The sequence below is a fragment of the Chrysoperla carnea genome, chromosome 2, assembly GCF_905475395.1.
Source record: "Chrysoperla carnea chromosome 2, inChrCarn1.1, whole genome shotgun sequence".
NCBI lineage: Eukaryota > Metazoa > Arthropoda > Insecta > Neuroptera > Chrysopidae > Chrysoperla > Chrysoperla carnea.
This window is the reverse complement of record NC_058338.1, coordinates 4,720,856-4,736,854: the sequence shown is the minus strand read 5'-3', so window position 1 is coordinate 4,736,854 and position 15,999 is coordinate 4,720,856. Positions and strand designations below refer to the sequence as shown.

General features: G+C 31.0%; 4 protein-coding genes across 4 annotated transcripts in view; 1 reads left to right on the top strand and 3 right to left on the bottom strand.

Moving 5' to 3' along the window:
* Positions 1 to 424: 424 nt before the first annotated feature.
* Positions 425 to 2,051, bottom strand: LOC123294270 (D-beta-hydroxybutyrate dehydrogenase, mitochondrial). The gene is made up of 2 exons (XM_044875395.1): positions 1,480 to 2,051; positions 425 to 1,098 (listed from the first exon to the last, which is right to left on the bottom strand). The coding sequence occupies exons 1-2, from the start codon at positions 1,916 to 1,918 to the stop codon at positions 425 to 427; spliced, it is 1,113 nt and encodes a 370-aa protein (XP_044731330.1). The 5' UTR covers positions 1,919 to 2,051.
* Positions 2,052 to 2,995: 944 nt separating this feature from the next.
* LOC123294268 (retinol dehydrogenase 12-like) lies at positions 2,996 to 5,423 on the top strand. The gene is made up of 6 exons (XM_044875392.1): positions 2,996 to 3,107; positions 3,564 to 3,682; positions 3,847 to 4,104; positions 4,249 to 4,458; positions 4,539 to 4,749; positions 5,306 to 5,423. The coding sequence occupies exons 1-6, from the start codon at positions 3,004 to 3,006 to the stop codon at positions 5,421 to 5,423; spliced, it is 1,020 nt and encodes a 339-aa protein (XP_044731327.1). The 5' UTR covers positions 2,996 to 3,003.
* A 71-nt stretch (positions 5,424 to 5,494) lies between these two features.
* On the bottom strand, positions 5,495 to 11,159 carry LOC123294265 (nuclear pore complex protein Nup133). The gene is made up of 13 exons (XM_044875389.1): positions 10,954 to 11,159; positions 10,765 to 10,892; positions 10,437 to 10,706; positions 9,698 to 9,936; positions 9,292 to 9,607; positions 8,536 to 8,973; positions 7,975 to 8,324; positions 7,783 to 7,889; positions 7,489 to 7,717; positions 7,032 to 7,374; positions 6,564 to 6,928; positions 6,009 to 6,426; positions 5,495 to 5,646 (listed from the first exon to the last, which is right to left on the bottom strand). The coding sequence occupies exons 1-13, from the start codon at positions 11,088 to 11,090 to the stop codon at positions 5,495 to 5,497; spliced, it is 3,492 nt and encodes a 1,163-aa protein (XP_044731324.1). The 5' UTR covers positions 11,091 to 11,159.
* A 2,028-nt stretch (positions 11,160 to 13,187) lies between these two features.
* Positions 13,188 to 15,999, bottom strand: part of LOC123293634 (tetraspanin-18-like) — a 43,046-nt gene continuing 40,234 nt past the window's right edge. Inside the window, exons 6-7 of the mRNA XM_044874515.1 lie at positions 14,576 to 14,854; positions 13,188 to 13,914 (exon numbers count right to left, since the gene is read on the bottom strand). Of these exons, the coding sequence (XP_044730450.1) occupies positions 13,771 to 13,914; positions 14,576 to 14,854 (423 nt within the window). The 3' untranslated portion in view covers positions 13,188 to 13,770. The remainder of the gene's footprint in view (positions 13,915 to 14,575; positions 14,855 to 15,999) is intronic.

Below are 15,999 nucleotides of genomic sequence, written 5' to 3'. Positions count from 1 at the left end.
TCTTTAGATCCATAAAATACATCACAATAAAATCCATTATTATAATACTCCTTTTATCATTGTCTGGATTCGTCAAGGACAATCAAACCGACGCCAGCACTTCCAGCGGATAATTTTGGCGTTACAAGTTAAACATGGACCTATTTGAAACTCATGGTTTGGAAAAACTTTGGAAGCATGTATCTCCACTTCCATTAAAGGCAGGTGGTCGAAATTAGGTCCAAATTTGTAAGTATTGCAAGATGCATGTTGAAAAATTTCCCCCGAACTTTTTTATCCGGCTATATTAATTATTGATCAAAATAAAAATGCGCAAACAAAAAAAACATAAAATAAAATTTAATTAAACCAAAAATTACATTATTTTAGTAGAATTAAGATTGTAGATCAAATTGAACTTTTATTGAATTTATATTCCAGAAAATTAACTTTGCTCTCTCTCGTTTTCAACTGGTTTCCAAACAGGTAATTGAACAAACCGGCATACCAAAAGATCTCGATATTTTGTTGGTAATATTTTGAATAAAAAATGATGTACTCGATAATTAAATGGTTCATGTTTGTAAATAGTTTTTGGGTTTTGATCTTTTAAGGCTGCTTCGAATTTTTCATATAGTTTTTTATCATTAATTTTTTCGATTCTATTCGAAGATGGAATCATTGTTAAATAATCATAATAATTTTCAATATAATTGTTATAAAATAATTGCTTTTCTTCTGTTAAATTATTTTCGATTTCCATACGATCTTTTTTTAAACGATCCATGATTTTACTTTGCGTTATGAATGAACCTGGAACAAATTTAATAACACGAACACCATACTTCGCTAATTCTAAGCGTAATCCATCACTCCACGCATGTAAAGCTGCTTTAGTCGCTCCATACACGGCCAAACCTGGTAACGTTACCGATGCACAATGACTACCAATACTAATAATTCGACCTTTATGTTTTCGAAGGAATGGTAAACAAATTTGTGTTATACGCATGGTACCAAACAGATTTATTTGGATTTGATCGTTGATTAATTTCTTGGTTTGCCAATCAAATTCTCCGAATACCATTACACCGGCATTATTTATTAAGGCATGAAATTCTACAAAAAATACGAGCTACTTGTGAAATAATATTGAGACATCGTTTGTGATGGTTCATCATGGTAATTACCAGGCCAGTAATTTTACAAGTTAGAGATCTGCGAGGAACAAGATATAAAATATGCTGCAGTTTCCTGGATCCATCTGTTATGGACAAAGTCTGGCTAGTGAGAGATATCTGCGGGATGTTATTAAGATTATCCAACTACTTGATGACCCAATACCCATTGACAAAACCGCGATCATGTTTATTATTCTCAAGGGCTAAGATGAAACTCTAAACCATCCCAAATAGGGCAATTGGGCAAATCGAAAGCAATTGGGGTGGATTAAATACTGAAAATATTATATCATGAATATTTATTATTATTTTTACTTACCGGCGTTGGGATTTTCATCAAAAAATTTCGTTAAACGTTCCTCAACTGCTTGAACATGTTCCTCGTTACAAATATCCAACTGCAACGGAACTAATAAATTCCCACAAATTTTCTGCAACTGTTTTGAACCTTCCGAATTTACATCCAGAAATCCAGCAAAAACTGTAAAACCTAACTCAGTTGTATGTTGAGCAAACGAGTATCCTAACCCAGAATCGCATCCCGTAATAAATACTACACGATTAAAAGATCCTTCCAATTTTTTTGTATCCTTTGTGTAATAATACCAAGAAATGCTTCCCAAAGTTGAGATAGCGGTTGCTTTTAAAATATTTAAAACAGATTTTTCTCGAGCTATGCTATAGTAAAGTAACGGACTGGCTCCAATTAAAAATATTCCACTGTTAACGATTAATCGCTTATATATTGTAGATGCCATGATTTATGTTATACTAAATCGCAATTCTTTATTTGTGAACCTGTTGTCTTACGTTTTAAATATTCCGATTATTTTACAATTTAAATTTGTTTATTTTAATTTTAACTCATGTTGTTTACATGAATTTTTACGACTAAACATTGAAAAACAATAAATTACATCACAGATTTTTGATTGATCGATTTACAAAAAAAAAAAATTATTTAATCGAATAGTCTTTTTATCGGGTCTCATCTGCAAATCTGTAATTTTTCATCTGATCTTTCAAAAGATATGTACATAAAACTAATAGATTTTATAACCGTTTTATTTCTCTTAAAAAACTGCATAAATTATTTGATTCAAGTTTATAAATATTTTAAATTATGCTAATTTAGCATCTTTTTACCTCCATATACATATATAAAAGCGTGATGCGTTTTATTATACCATGCATATATGTAATATACAAGGTATACTAAGTTTAGTCGCAAGTTTGTAACGCCTCAAACTTCCCCTCTCAATAAAATTTTTTCCACAAGGACGACTAATGGGGACTTTTCACAATTCATTTATAATAGTATTCTGAACATTCATACCAATTTTTAGCTCTATGGGAATTTTTGTAACCTTACTTATATTTTATGGACTAATTTGACTGGATAATTTGGATCAAAATCCGTTTGATTTTAAATTTTACCAAATGCATTTTTTTTCCTAATAATTTAACCTTATTTTCTATATCATCAGAATTTGGAATTGGATTAATCGAAATTGTCTACAGTTTTACTAAAACAATAATTTCTGCGGGAAAATTTCGAATTCTTTTTGTATCCAAAACCTTTGAATGTTTAAATCCTCCTTCGGTTTTAATTGAACCGTCTGTCTGTTGTTACATTTCAAATGCATATACAAGCGATTCAGAATAATCGAGTCAATAGGAAGGGATTCCCGATGAATTAAATACAAACTATGTCCCCTACTATTAAATTATATTCAATTAATTCATTAAATGATATGCACATTCCATTTCCTTTGTAAACGATTTAAAACAATTTCATTTATAAATTTACCTTCTTTATTCGATTATATTTAAGAATATAAACATGTTAAATAGTAAAAGTGATTTTAACTTATTTGAAGCGGATCCATTTTCTTGGTGGTTACCATATATTGTTGCTGCATTTGTTGGGATTATAACAATCATACGGTAATACAAAAAACTGGATTTGTTCCGAAAAATTTTCTCGGAGTCTTCCCGATAATCTGATTTTCTTGCACGTAAATAAATGCATGTAGTATATTGTATGAATAGAACTCGTGACATTCTAGGATATGGCGCGTTAGTTATAATAAACTTTAAAAGGCTTGATCTCGGAAAAAATTATTGGATCTACAGACACAATTCTAGTCTCGTATAGTAACAAATTTAGTCTACTTGAAAAACGTCCTGAGAAAGTACTCTCAAAAACGAGTCCTTTAGAGTTATTATCGCCAAAATCTGAAAAATTGAAAAAAAGTTCTGGGTCACAAATTTAGATTATATATTAGACCAACATCATAAACAAGTCTAAAAAAATTAGAACCAACGGATTTGAGCAAACTACCCCGAAATTTCAAACGACAAGATTACTGGATTATTGAGTATTTATTGAAATTGTTTTAGTGAATATATAGGCGGATGTGAATGTCCAAGCCGACGAGAAATTTGCAATAAAGTGGTTTTAATAACAGGAGGTTCAGGTGGAATTGCTTATGAAACTGCACTAGAATTAGCAAAAAGAGGTAATTTGAATTCTTTACGTATTTAATCATATGCCAGAAAATTTTCTTTTTCCACCTTTCCAATTGGTGGCGCAATATGGAATAGCCTTCAATTGTTTTTGAAGGTTTTGAAAGCATTTTTTTTTTTTTTTTGGAATCTTTCTCACAAGTTTTATTTTTTGCAGGAGGAATTGTTATCTTGGCATGTAAGAATATCGAAAAAGGTCAAAGTACTCGCGATAAAATCTTAAAAGTATTACCAACTGCCATAATATTTGTAAAAAAATTGGATGTATCATGTATGGCCTCAATAAAAAATTTCATTGAAAATGAATTCAGATATCGAAGAGTTGATGTACTCATCAATAATGCGGGAATCTCCGAGCATCCATTTCAATTGACTGAAGAAGGTCATGAAATTCATTTAGCCACAAACTATTTAGGTATATATTTTCCCCATTTTTCTGTTTCTAACTTACGTATTTGTTTGTTCAAGTCAAGTAACTATCTTTGTTTTCTTCAGTTCAGAAAGCTTTTATTTACGTAATTCAGATTCGGAGAAGTAATTGTTGTCTTCACTTTTTTAGGGCATTTTTATTTGACACATTTATTAATTCCACGTTTAACTGCAGCTGGTAATGCCCGTGTAATTAACGTTATCGATAAAGTATACAAAAATGTTGAATTACATTTGAAAGATTTGAATATAACGACTAATTGGAGTTGCCAGGAAGCGTATGCGCACAGTAAACTTTGTTTAGTTTTAATGACTAAACAAATAGCAAAGTTATTACAGGGTAAGTAACTTCCTCACTCCACCCTGAAGAATGAACTTTATTGTTTATTCGGAAGAATTTATTAAAATATTTTATTACAGGATATAAAATCACCATAAATGCTGTAACACCCGGTTCCGTACGGAATACCGGATTTTTAAGAAATTCACCGATGTGCAAAAATACATTGTTAAAAATTTGGTTTTATCCATGTTTATGGCTATTTTATAGAAATCCAAAACAAGGCGCACAATCTATTATTTTTTCGGTAGTGGATGCTAACTTAGAAAAAGTTTCTGGTGTACTTATTAGGTAAATTTTATTTCTAGGTTATTTAAGGTAGTAAGGCAATATCGAGGATCGCATTTAACTGCTATTTTTTAAATTTATTAAAAAGAGCATACTTTCATTAGTACATTCCAGAAAAAATTCTGTTTTTTGTCCATCTTTATCCTGTCAAAAGTGAATAGCTGAATGTTAATATTTTCGAAACCGGAGATTTTGATAATATTTATGTCCTATGATCCCGAGGGGGGCGTAGGGCCTCAACAAATGCTCGCCAACGAACTCGATTCTGTGCCATGGACTTGACTTCTCCCCAGGATTTTCCTTCTTCAGTAATTTCTTGCTCCAGGGTTCTTCGCCAGGTATGACGAGGTCGGCCCACCCTTCTTTTTCCTTGGGGGTTCCACTCAAGTGCTTCTTTGGCAATGCTGTTGTTTCGTAAGTAACTTAAGTAGCACCCTGTAGCAGATTGAAAAAAAAAAAATTGCTGATTTGACTATGGTGGCGTGACACTTCGATACTGCTATACTACCTTAATTAGAATTGTGAAACTAGCTAATTTGGATATGATTTATATTTTTAGTAATTGTGAAATCGAAAAAAATTCTAAAAAACCTCAAGAAGATAAACTTAGCGAAGAACTATACTTAAAAACATGCGAACTGTTAGATATTTCTCCGATCAATCCAAAAAAACATTAATTTTTGCTGTAATTTTTTTGTAAAAAATAATTTTTATTAATAAAAAAAAAACACAAACACTTTTTTTTTTTCTAATAGGCAGTATTTTTATGTATTCGATAAATTTCTTCATATCCTGATTTCATGATGTATTGGAAATTTGCATCGGAATTAAATGAACTTAATTCTGATGATTCTAATAATCGTTCCAATGGTGGCATAAATTGATCCAATTCCACATTTCCTAAAAATTATAAAATTTGTTAATAGGGAATATTCATAAAAATTAAATTTGGTTCAAATATTTTTCAAAAATGTATCGTCTGTGTCAAGTTTGAAATGATTCCAGAAAGAGTAGAACCGGTTTTAATTGACAGATTTTCCAAAAAAACATAGTAATTCATTTCTGTGTGTTTCATCGAGGTAATATAGGACAGACGAAGACAATACGGTTCTATGTTATTAATTCGATGGTTAAAAATTTAGTTGTCCTTGATTGACCCAAGCTTGAGAGGATTAAGTGAACATGAAGAAATGTAAACATTGATACCACCAACCAGAAGATGTAATTCACAGATATGTTACTCAAATGACAAAATAACTTACCCAAAAACAAAGCAAGATCCACAACTTTAAAGAAAATTGTATCACTTAAAGCCTGTAAATTTGGACTTTCAATTAATTTCTGCCATAATGTTGTATCATGTAAAATCGCTGCACACCATATTTTATGTGTTAAATCGGATTTTTCTAAATCATCCGTGATATATTCCAATAAATCTAATGCTTTCTTTATTTCGAATTCTGTTAACGAACTATTTTCTAAATCAATATATAATTCAATTAATTCTCTAGGTGAGAGTACACGTGGATTTTCTATGTTATAACCATGTTCTTCCATAATTATATCGGGCATATCTTCTTGGTGTGCGATTAAATTTAATTGTGAATTCATTTCGTCGATTATTTCCTTGTTAGATACGGGTGAAGCAATTTCAGCTAATTTAGCTATTGATAACATTGACTGGAACAAAAAAAAAAAAAAAACATTGAAATAAAATTAGCCTAGAAATCTTCGCCATGCTAAGAGGTGCCCAGATCTGTAACCTTTCGTGTTTTAAATCCTGTATTGCTGGATACTTTCGTGACAAAATATCTTACCTTTTTACGTGTGATGTATTCAGTTTCATATTTTGCTAGGTTATATAAAATTTGACTAGCATGTGAATATTCTTGTCGAAAGATTTTTTGTAGCCACGATAATGAAGGATACTCCGAAACTAAGTTTAATAGCGCCTGATTTTGTTTCGTAGAAGTATGTCCTTGTCGCACTATCAAACGACTTGGTTTATTTTCACGCAAACAATAGTTAAAGACATATTCCGAGAAATTATATTCGGCAAAACGTTCCATATATTCATTTAATTTCGGTTGATTATTTGTAGTTTCACAAATTTGCACCAGAAGTGTAAAATCGCAATATTTTTCGGCTAATATTGAGGCACGTTCGTACTGTTTGTTGTCCACTGAAATAAAATAAAAGTATACATTTTTTTTTGAATTTATGAAATCCGTTTAATATCCGTTTCGCAAATTAATTGGATTATAAAAAATACTTTTAATACCCACCAAGAGGTTTTATAAGATTATTCCGTTCCGTTTCATATTCTTGTAAAAGTACATCAAACTTCTCCGTTCCGCGTACACTTTCTAAATGGCATTTTTTCCCATCCAATATTAAATCAATTAAACTGACTAGTTGTTCGTACAGTGAATTCATAAAGTTCACATCGGCTGTGATTAAAAGAACACCTTTATTCAATGTTAATTTTTGCATTGTGTACAGAGCATCTCGTACACCACGAGTACCCATTGCTGCAGTCCATGGTAAATATTCACTTTGATTCGTTTTGGCACTGGCAAATACTTCAACTTTCTTCTGGCGATATGTGATTACATCTTGTAACACAGCCTTAAAAAAATTTTCAAATGTTAGTCTTATCATTATTGAGTTAAAAGAATACCAGCTCCAAAGAATACGTTTAACTATGTTTAATTGAATCATTTTATTTTGCTAAAAACATACCAATAAAATTGTGTTGGCTTCATGAAGAAGTGTTGCAAACTGTAATGGTGCCAAATCTGAATGTGATTGTTGTACACATAAAATCGATAATTGTTGAATTAAACGATGAACTCGAGTAACAGATCGATAAAATAAATCTTGTATCGTTAATGAACTACTTGATTCGGAATTCTGCAAGCCTTCATCTTCTAAAGACGCTTGCATAACACGTTCTAATAAATTAAGATGTCTGAAAAAAATGGAGTAAAAAAAAAATTCGAGAATTCGGGAATTAAAATTAATCATTTAACTTACTCATTTTGTAGATTTCGTAATGAAAGAGCGGCAACAATTTTCTCCGAATGTTCAGCAATGACATAAGACGTAGCCGTGATGATATTCGAAACGGAAACTTTGGAGAGCTAAAACTCCGATCACAAATGGAAATTAGTTTTCTTCGAGATAGATAACTCGTAAGTTATTAGAAATCAAAATTAATTCACTCACCCGTGACCATAGATTCGTATTTTTCAAAAATGAAATAAATAAATCTAAGGCTTTTTGTTTATCGTGTAATTGTCGTGTAATTTGCATGGACGATGAACTGCCTAAACTAGCACGCTGCGCTCTCTGTTCAGCCCAACGTGGATCTCCAGCTGGTATATCATTAATGAGTTCTCTGCTAACAGCAACAACTGTTTTATCTAATGGGGCATTTACTTCATCCGTTCCAGTTGCAGGAAATATTTCATTTATTATTTCTTCACAAGCTAATGAGTTCTTTTTCACATGGAATAAAAACGCTGCTTTTAATTGGCCCACAATATCAGTGTAGACGTTTGAAATCTCCAATGGATCTACGATTAAAAAAAGATGAAAACTGTGTTTTTTATTAATTGTTTACACCGTTATAACAAAGTAAAAAATATAAATACTGCTTAAAAATTCTGTATTTAAGCGTAAATTAAGTGAGAGGGGCAATAAGACTCTCTGCCTTTTTCATAACAACCTTAATTAACGATTGGTGGAGTATTTTCTCGGGGAGTATTGCTTGAAAATTTTACTTACCCAAATCGTAGAGTGTTAAACTACCAACATTTGAATCACAGATTGACATTTCATAAAGACTAGCATTGGTCACCAAACTATCCGATATAGCTAAACTACTATTCAAATTATCTGGATAATTATCATTATTATCTGACACCGTTACTAATCCATGATTTTTCGAAAAGAACAATGGTGTATTAATACAAACACTTCCGCCTAAAATACGATCACCACCATGAACAAATTCAATAACATCTGGATCTTCAGATATTTGACGTAAACTGCCCAATGCAATTACGGATCGTTGATTATGCAGATAAAAATAATTGCCACAGATTAATAAACGATATCCAAATACTTCCGATTCAGCTTCTTGACGATATAATCCACTTAATTTTAGAATAGTAAATAATTGTAAATGATTTGGAGGAGTTGATCCTCCAGCATAAATGGATACTGTAACAAAAAATTATAATTCGTAATTATTAATTCAGTGATACAGGATTTTAAATCTAGAAGTGTCAATTTTACTTAGAAAGTGAATATCTTGGTCCAAAAAGCTTGTACGGCAATTTTTGATACCTAATTTTCAAGAAAAATAAACAAGCTTTCGAGTGGTATCAATAAATTTGTTGTAAAATAATTATTAAAATTTTGGTACGCTTCTAAACTTCTTATAAAATTTGAGGATAACATTTCTCACTCTTTCGAATTACAGCTGTTTGAAATTAAGGTAAAATTTTTTGTACAAAATTTTATTCTTTAATTATGTACCTATTGCATAATGGACTTGCGGTGATCGTTGCATATTAACGGCCGCAGCTAATAATATAATTTCACCATTCGAAGCAACTTGCATATCCAACAACCAAACTTCATTATCGGCGGGAGAATCACCACTCACTCCAGTTTCCCATAACGCAGCATGGAATGCATCTCGTGCCAAACGACCCACTTCACATTCGTAAATTAATTGTTCCGTACCAGAACCCTTATCAATTTCCAATGACCATTTTTGTAATGATTGGCCAGCCAAAACGTATATTTTCCAATGTTCATTTTCTTGTGACGCTAATAATTTCACCAATTTCTATAATAAATTAATGATCCAGTTAAAAAGAAGCTGTCTATGATATATATACAGGGTCAACCAATTGAATCTATTATGGCTATTCCTTACCGTTTCGGCGCCTTGAGTCGTTGACATTGGTCCAAATATAAGTGACGATATACGTCTGGAAATACCACCTAACCATCCTGCAGGTGGTTTAAGCATACGACTAGTTATGGTTCGTCGATTAGGCGATAACAGTACAACCGAACATGTGGTCGTTGCTAATATACAGCCAACATTGTTCACGTAAATTACGGTATCGCATTCTTCTCCATGCAGTTCGATACATTGTTCGACCGAAACACCTTAAAATAGAAACTAAGATAAATATATATTCCGAATTTCGTATAATACTCAAAAAAAAAACGAGGAGAAAAAAGATGAAATTTGTTCACCCTCTAGATCAAGTCATACGGTACATAGTGGTGCTTTTGCCCAGGGGAAGGTCACCAACCCTTCTTGGAGGTAGAAAAGTATATGATGAATTGTCATTTAAGTATATTTCGAGGAGAAAAAAAGGCGAAATCCCTAAATGATGACCTATAGCACCGACTTTGGTGAAAATTTGGGATTAAGCTTTGTTGACCCTCTAGATTAAAAGTTATATGGTACATAGTGATGCTTTTGCCCAGGGGATGGTCACCAACCCTTCTAGGAGGTAGAAAAGTATACGTTGAATTGTCATTTAAGTATATTTCCAAAAGTCAATACTTTCCGAGTGATTGGCGTTCGGAAATTCGAATTATTTAACGTTAAATAACTGAAAAATTTCGTAATATTGAAATATTTTAGCTTCTTAACTTACCTTCGTGTGATATTGACGGCCAATAACGTACACCACCTTCTGGTGAAACTGCAAGACAAGCTGGCGCCAATGAATTTGATTCTGGTGGAATAATACAAACTAAATCAGCACGATGAACCAAATCACTTTGTGGTAGAATTAATTCGTAGCATTGTGAATTATTTCGGGTGCCACTGGATATCTGTTTATATTGCCATATTAATAAACGTCGGCCGCAAACTACCCAAGCATAACCACATTCCGAAATTTGTGCAGACACTACCGTATTTCCTAAAAGAACATAAACGGTAAAACTCGAGAAACTGATGAGAAATTGTTGTTTACTTACGGTCAATAAATGTTAAAGCTTCTGTAATCAAAACTGGTAAAGGATTTCCAAAACATTCTACAGTATGTGATGGGGTTTTGGTTACAACTTGCACCGAGTGTGTAGACTTTCCTGAGACACTAAATCGACTAAAACAATTAAGAAATAGCTAAAAAAATGTTTTATTTTAGTTTTTTTGTGCATACTAACGATGATTTTTTAAAACCCGGCAAAACTGATAATCGTTTTCCTGAAATCGAATTCTGTTTTGATCTTGGTGCGTAAGGACTTCGGCTAATTGGACTACGTGCTGCTGATGCTAATGGACTATGGAAACTTTTATCCATCTTTCAATTCAAAATGAAAATGTGCTTATTTTTGTGTTATGTTTATATTTTCACATTACTGATTTAACTGACAAAGTGACAGTTTTGCCAATATTTAAATTTGTATCCCCCCAAGAGTGACATAGATAATATATATCTATGGTAGAGCGTCACACGATCATAGACATATATGAGTACATAGACCATGGAGGTTATAAAGAAGGAGAACGACACAAAATGTGCAGTCCGTCACCAAATTAGTATAGAGTAACATTCACTAGCTAATTCTTACTGATGATGACTACTTGGTAGTCGAAAATACGTATTCTAAAAATACAAAAAACTGATCTAGGAAATTGGGGAAAAAATCGAAATTTATTACGTGCATATCTGTGTATTTCATAGAGTTGATATAAGACAGACGAAAACAGCTATACGCGTACTTTTTTTAAAGTCTCTATAACGATTGACCGTTTGGATGGCCATATTACGGTTCTATGTTATCACTTCCTACGCCTTATCATTTGAGGAAGGGGAAGGGGTTGATGATTTTCTTATTTTCTCCTATAGAGATGGGGTGTCGAGGGTCTAAAGTTACCGAAAATTTTCTTACTTAAACAACATCAGCTGTTTATTTTGAGAAAATCTGTGCATTTTACAATAAAATTGACATTTTTCAGTACGAGGAGAATGATAAAAGAAAATGGATGATGAGCTGTGTTCGATAAGCAATCGTCAAAAAGCGGACACAGCTATGAAGTTTTTAAGAAATTTAGGGATGATTTTAAATAAATAATACAATTTATAAAGGTTTATTTATTATAATGATGTAACAATTAAATACAAATATTTACACAAAATCTATAAACTCGAAAGTTTCAATTTAAATTTATCATCATAGTACTTTAAATGCATAAATATACAACTAAGGAATTTCTTTGATATATCTGTGGATTCCGAGACTGTGACTACGCTTAAATATATCCTAAATTACTTTTAATTCAAATAATTCACTTTATATAATTCTCCGATTCCTCTATTTCATTATTTAGTATCAAAATTTTTGCAGTTTTTCTACTGCCTGAAAATGGCAATCATTAATCAGACTTTGAATCAGTTGAGCGTAATCAGACTTGCTGTAAAAGTGGTAAAATATTAGAAAAATTTCGTGTTTTAATAAAAATTTGTTTTAAACGCTATTCTAATATTTTCAAAATGGAGACTTGAAGAATAAGTCCGATAAACTATAATGATGAATACACTGACTGTATAAGGGTGTGGACCAAAAATGGCGACTATTCGAGCGCGGAACAATAATCTATCCAGGGAAAAAGTCGAATTCCATTCGTATTATAATTTTCGTATTCATTCGGATGGAATTCTAATTCAATTAAATAGAAATCCAAGACGAAATTTGAAATTTTAATGAATCCGATTGAACCGTATTCATTCCGATTGGTTGAATCCGAAATTTTTTATTCCTGAATCCCATTTTTTATCAGAGTTTTTCACCTCTAGAAAAAATGTAAAAATATTACAAACAAAAATTTTTATTAATTCTAATTACATTATTCTTTTTCATAAATAATTTTATAAACAAATCCTAAAGTAGTCAAGATACTTAAATTAACGAAAACAAAATTTTTGAATATGAATAATTTATACATGTCAGACATTTGTGAATATCCAGGGTGTTCTCACAAATGAACTAAACACCCAAATATATTTTTGGTAGAAATGAGTAGAAAGAAATAAAATTATTTATTATTTTGTATTTTTAATCCTTTTTTAAACTTTTTTCATTTGAATTATATTCGAAGTGCCCTGTCCAATTTTTATACAAAATTCTGTAATGAAATTAAACAATAATAGCCTCAATCATTAATTTTAAAAAAATCAGGTACTTTCACAGTAATAGAATTCGGGAATATAAAGAGAATAAATACTTATATAGAAATATTATCAAATAATTTAATAATTTTAAATTAATTTTTCGTGGGCTTTCATTTCCAGTCGATATTGCTAAAAATCTTGCCTAGTATGCAAATACTAATGTATTTTTTAAGGGTACAGGCTTAATGTTAAGGTGATGCTAAGTAATATAAGTCTGTTTTTGGATAAAAATCCTTGATTCTGTGCACTCAAAGAAGTTACCGAGGCGTCTGAATGGATAAAAACGGTTGGATATTCTGGATCACAATATTTTGCTAAAATATTACGAAATTTCTTGTAAACATAGGCTTAGGCTTAGAATTCCTGATGGGAAAAATATTTGAAGAGAAAATAATTCTGAATAAGTCTTAGACAATTTGAAAAAATCTTAGGAACTGTGAATATATCAACGTTTTTGGACTGTCTAATTCCGACTTAATAAAAGTCTGCATAACTCTGAATTAGACAGTCCAAAAAACGTTGAGAATTCAGAGTTTCTAAGACTTTTTTTAGAGTTTCTAAGACTTACTAAGAATTATTTTTTCTTCAAATATTTTATCGTAATTTTTTCAACCAGTGATTATTTCCTGAAGATTCAATTACTGTTGATTAACCTACATAAGTATTTTTTATCATATCCCCGATAATAAAAGTAATTTTTTGAACAAAGGCTTGTTAATATTTTGGTCCCATATTTTGAGAATAAAAATCAATCAATATAATTAATTATTTTCTATACAAAAACAAATAAAGTTACAGATTTAAAGATTCATTTTAAATATTCCTCAAATGATTTGCACAAACAGAATGCAAAAAATATTCCAAATAATTGTATTAATCCTAAACTGACGACACACCATATGATAATGTCCATGTGTTGCATAATCCAATGGAGTAACGTTTTGAAGCAACCCTAAAAAATAAATAAGAAAAAGATTAATAAAACTGCTTTCAGAATTTTGATTTATTAATGGAGATAATTATCGATTCATTTGATTAGGTCTGAACAGTATTTTAATCTAATCGACAAGTTAAAATTGGTGAAATATTGAAATAGATCGTTGGATTCGGAATTATATCTAGAAAATTGTTCAGCACATAAAAAATTGCCAAAGTTATAAACAATTAAAGGTGAAAAAAGGTATTTCACAAAATATTGTACTTGCTGCTAAAATATCATGCTCGAAGAAGTTTAGACGAAAAGATTAAGCCCCGAAAAACCGCTCTACCATAGTAGCTTGACCAAGAGGAAAGTCTTGGATAGTTTCCGTCTATAAGAAGGTATTTTTTGTTCTGGTAGCAATTTTGTCAAATTTAACATTGAAACTCCGTATATTAATTGGATTAATGGATCGCGCGGTGACTTAAAATCCTAACTTCCAAATTATCAAAAATCCACTGAAAATTCCCCCAAAAATGACTGCTCTTTTAGACTCCTTAGACTTTAGGAGCAAAATTTTCTCCTACAACTAGTTCCCGTACAACTAGTTAGGTCTGGCTACGAGTCTGACTTGAACAATAAACAGGAAAATAGAATTACGAATTTTTCGGATTGTTTAGCTAAATATACTTACAGTTTCGTAATACGAATTCGATTCAGATGGATTTGATGTACAATTTTGATAATTATGAATATTTTTATCGTATGCACAGCATGCAGCTGGTAATTTTTGTTCGCCCTTTTCACTAATCCATTTTGGACTGTCCTCGAAATCTTTGTAGTTATCCACTCCACAACATGATAATTGTCTCATCATGGTATTCCACATAACTGTAACGGCATCAGCTTTATCCGGTGTTGCATAATATTTGGTTATTGTTGTTTTTAAGAATGTTCGAGTTTCTGCTTCAGCCTTAAACAAAAATAAATATGGATTATTAATGGTTGATTTGTTTAAATTCGTTTAAATGAATTGGGAAAAGTTGGTGTTTTTCGAAACTCTAGTCATTATTATTAGGTTAGTTAATATTTTTTGCTTACACCTTTACTCTCGAGATGAGAGAAATTCTCACAGGACTTGAAAGAAATATATTTAAAAAAAACTGTAGATAGTAGAAAAAAATCTGAAAAATTCATAGTTCGAAAATAGATAAAATTTTATAAAGATAGAAAAAGTTTTAACCACGTATGCCATTTGAAAAATAAAAGTTATTTATCTATTAAATCGAGCGGGAGCAAAATGCTCATAATGCAAGTGCTGACGGGTTAATACTGTATCCAGGGATCTTGGGAATTTAGGGAAAATAAGAGAAATAGAAAAATGCAGAAATATTACCAAAATAAAATATATTTTGTAAATTTAATTTTAATGTACAAGCAAATAAATTAAGCTTAGCTTTATAAAGTAAGCAAAGAAAAGAGGAAGCATATAATGTTAGTTACAATAAAGCTATAGCATACATGCGTTTTATTCAGACAAAAGATTATTATGGCCCCTTATTACTCTAAAATGGTCTCGGTAATAGAAAGACCTCTGCAATTTCTTAGAAAATAAATACTAAAAACTAATAGTAGGTAAGTTCAAAATTTTGAGGATTTTTCAGTGGCATTTGGCATTTACTATTTCGTTGTATTTCTCATTATTACATATCACATTAGTTCCGTGCAAAAAAATAAAGTATACGCCATAGTTAGCTTAGTTAGCAAAAGTAGCTCGATATCTATGATTTTTTTAAATAGTATATGCAATCTATATTACATAAATGTAGTAACAATTACATAAATGTAGCAGCATATACTTGTTAAAAAAATCAACCCAACGAATATAACATTTTTAACGTAAAATCCGATTAATCGGATTAATCCATAATCTCTTTTGCCTGAATCGTTTTGAATAAGCATAAATAAATATAATTTCAATAATAAAAAAACCAACACTAATTATAGTACACGCCATAATAGCAATTAATATAAAGAAAACGAATGAACATAAGAAACAAAATGCTAAAATACAAATAACTTGTAATAATATAAATAATAACCAAAATGTAAAGATAA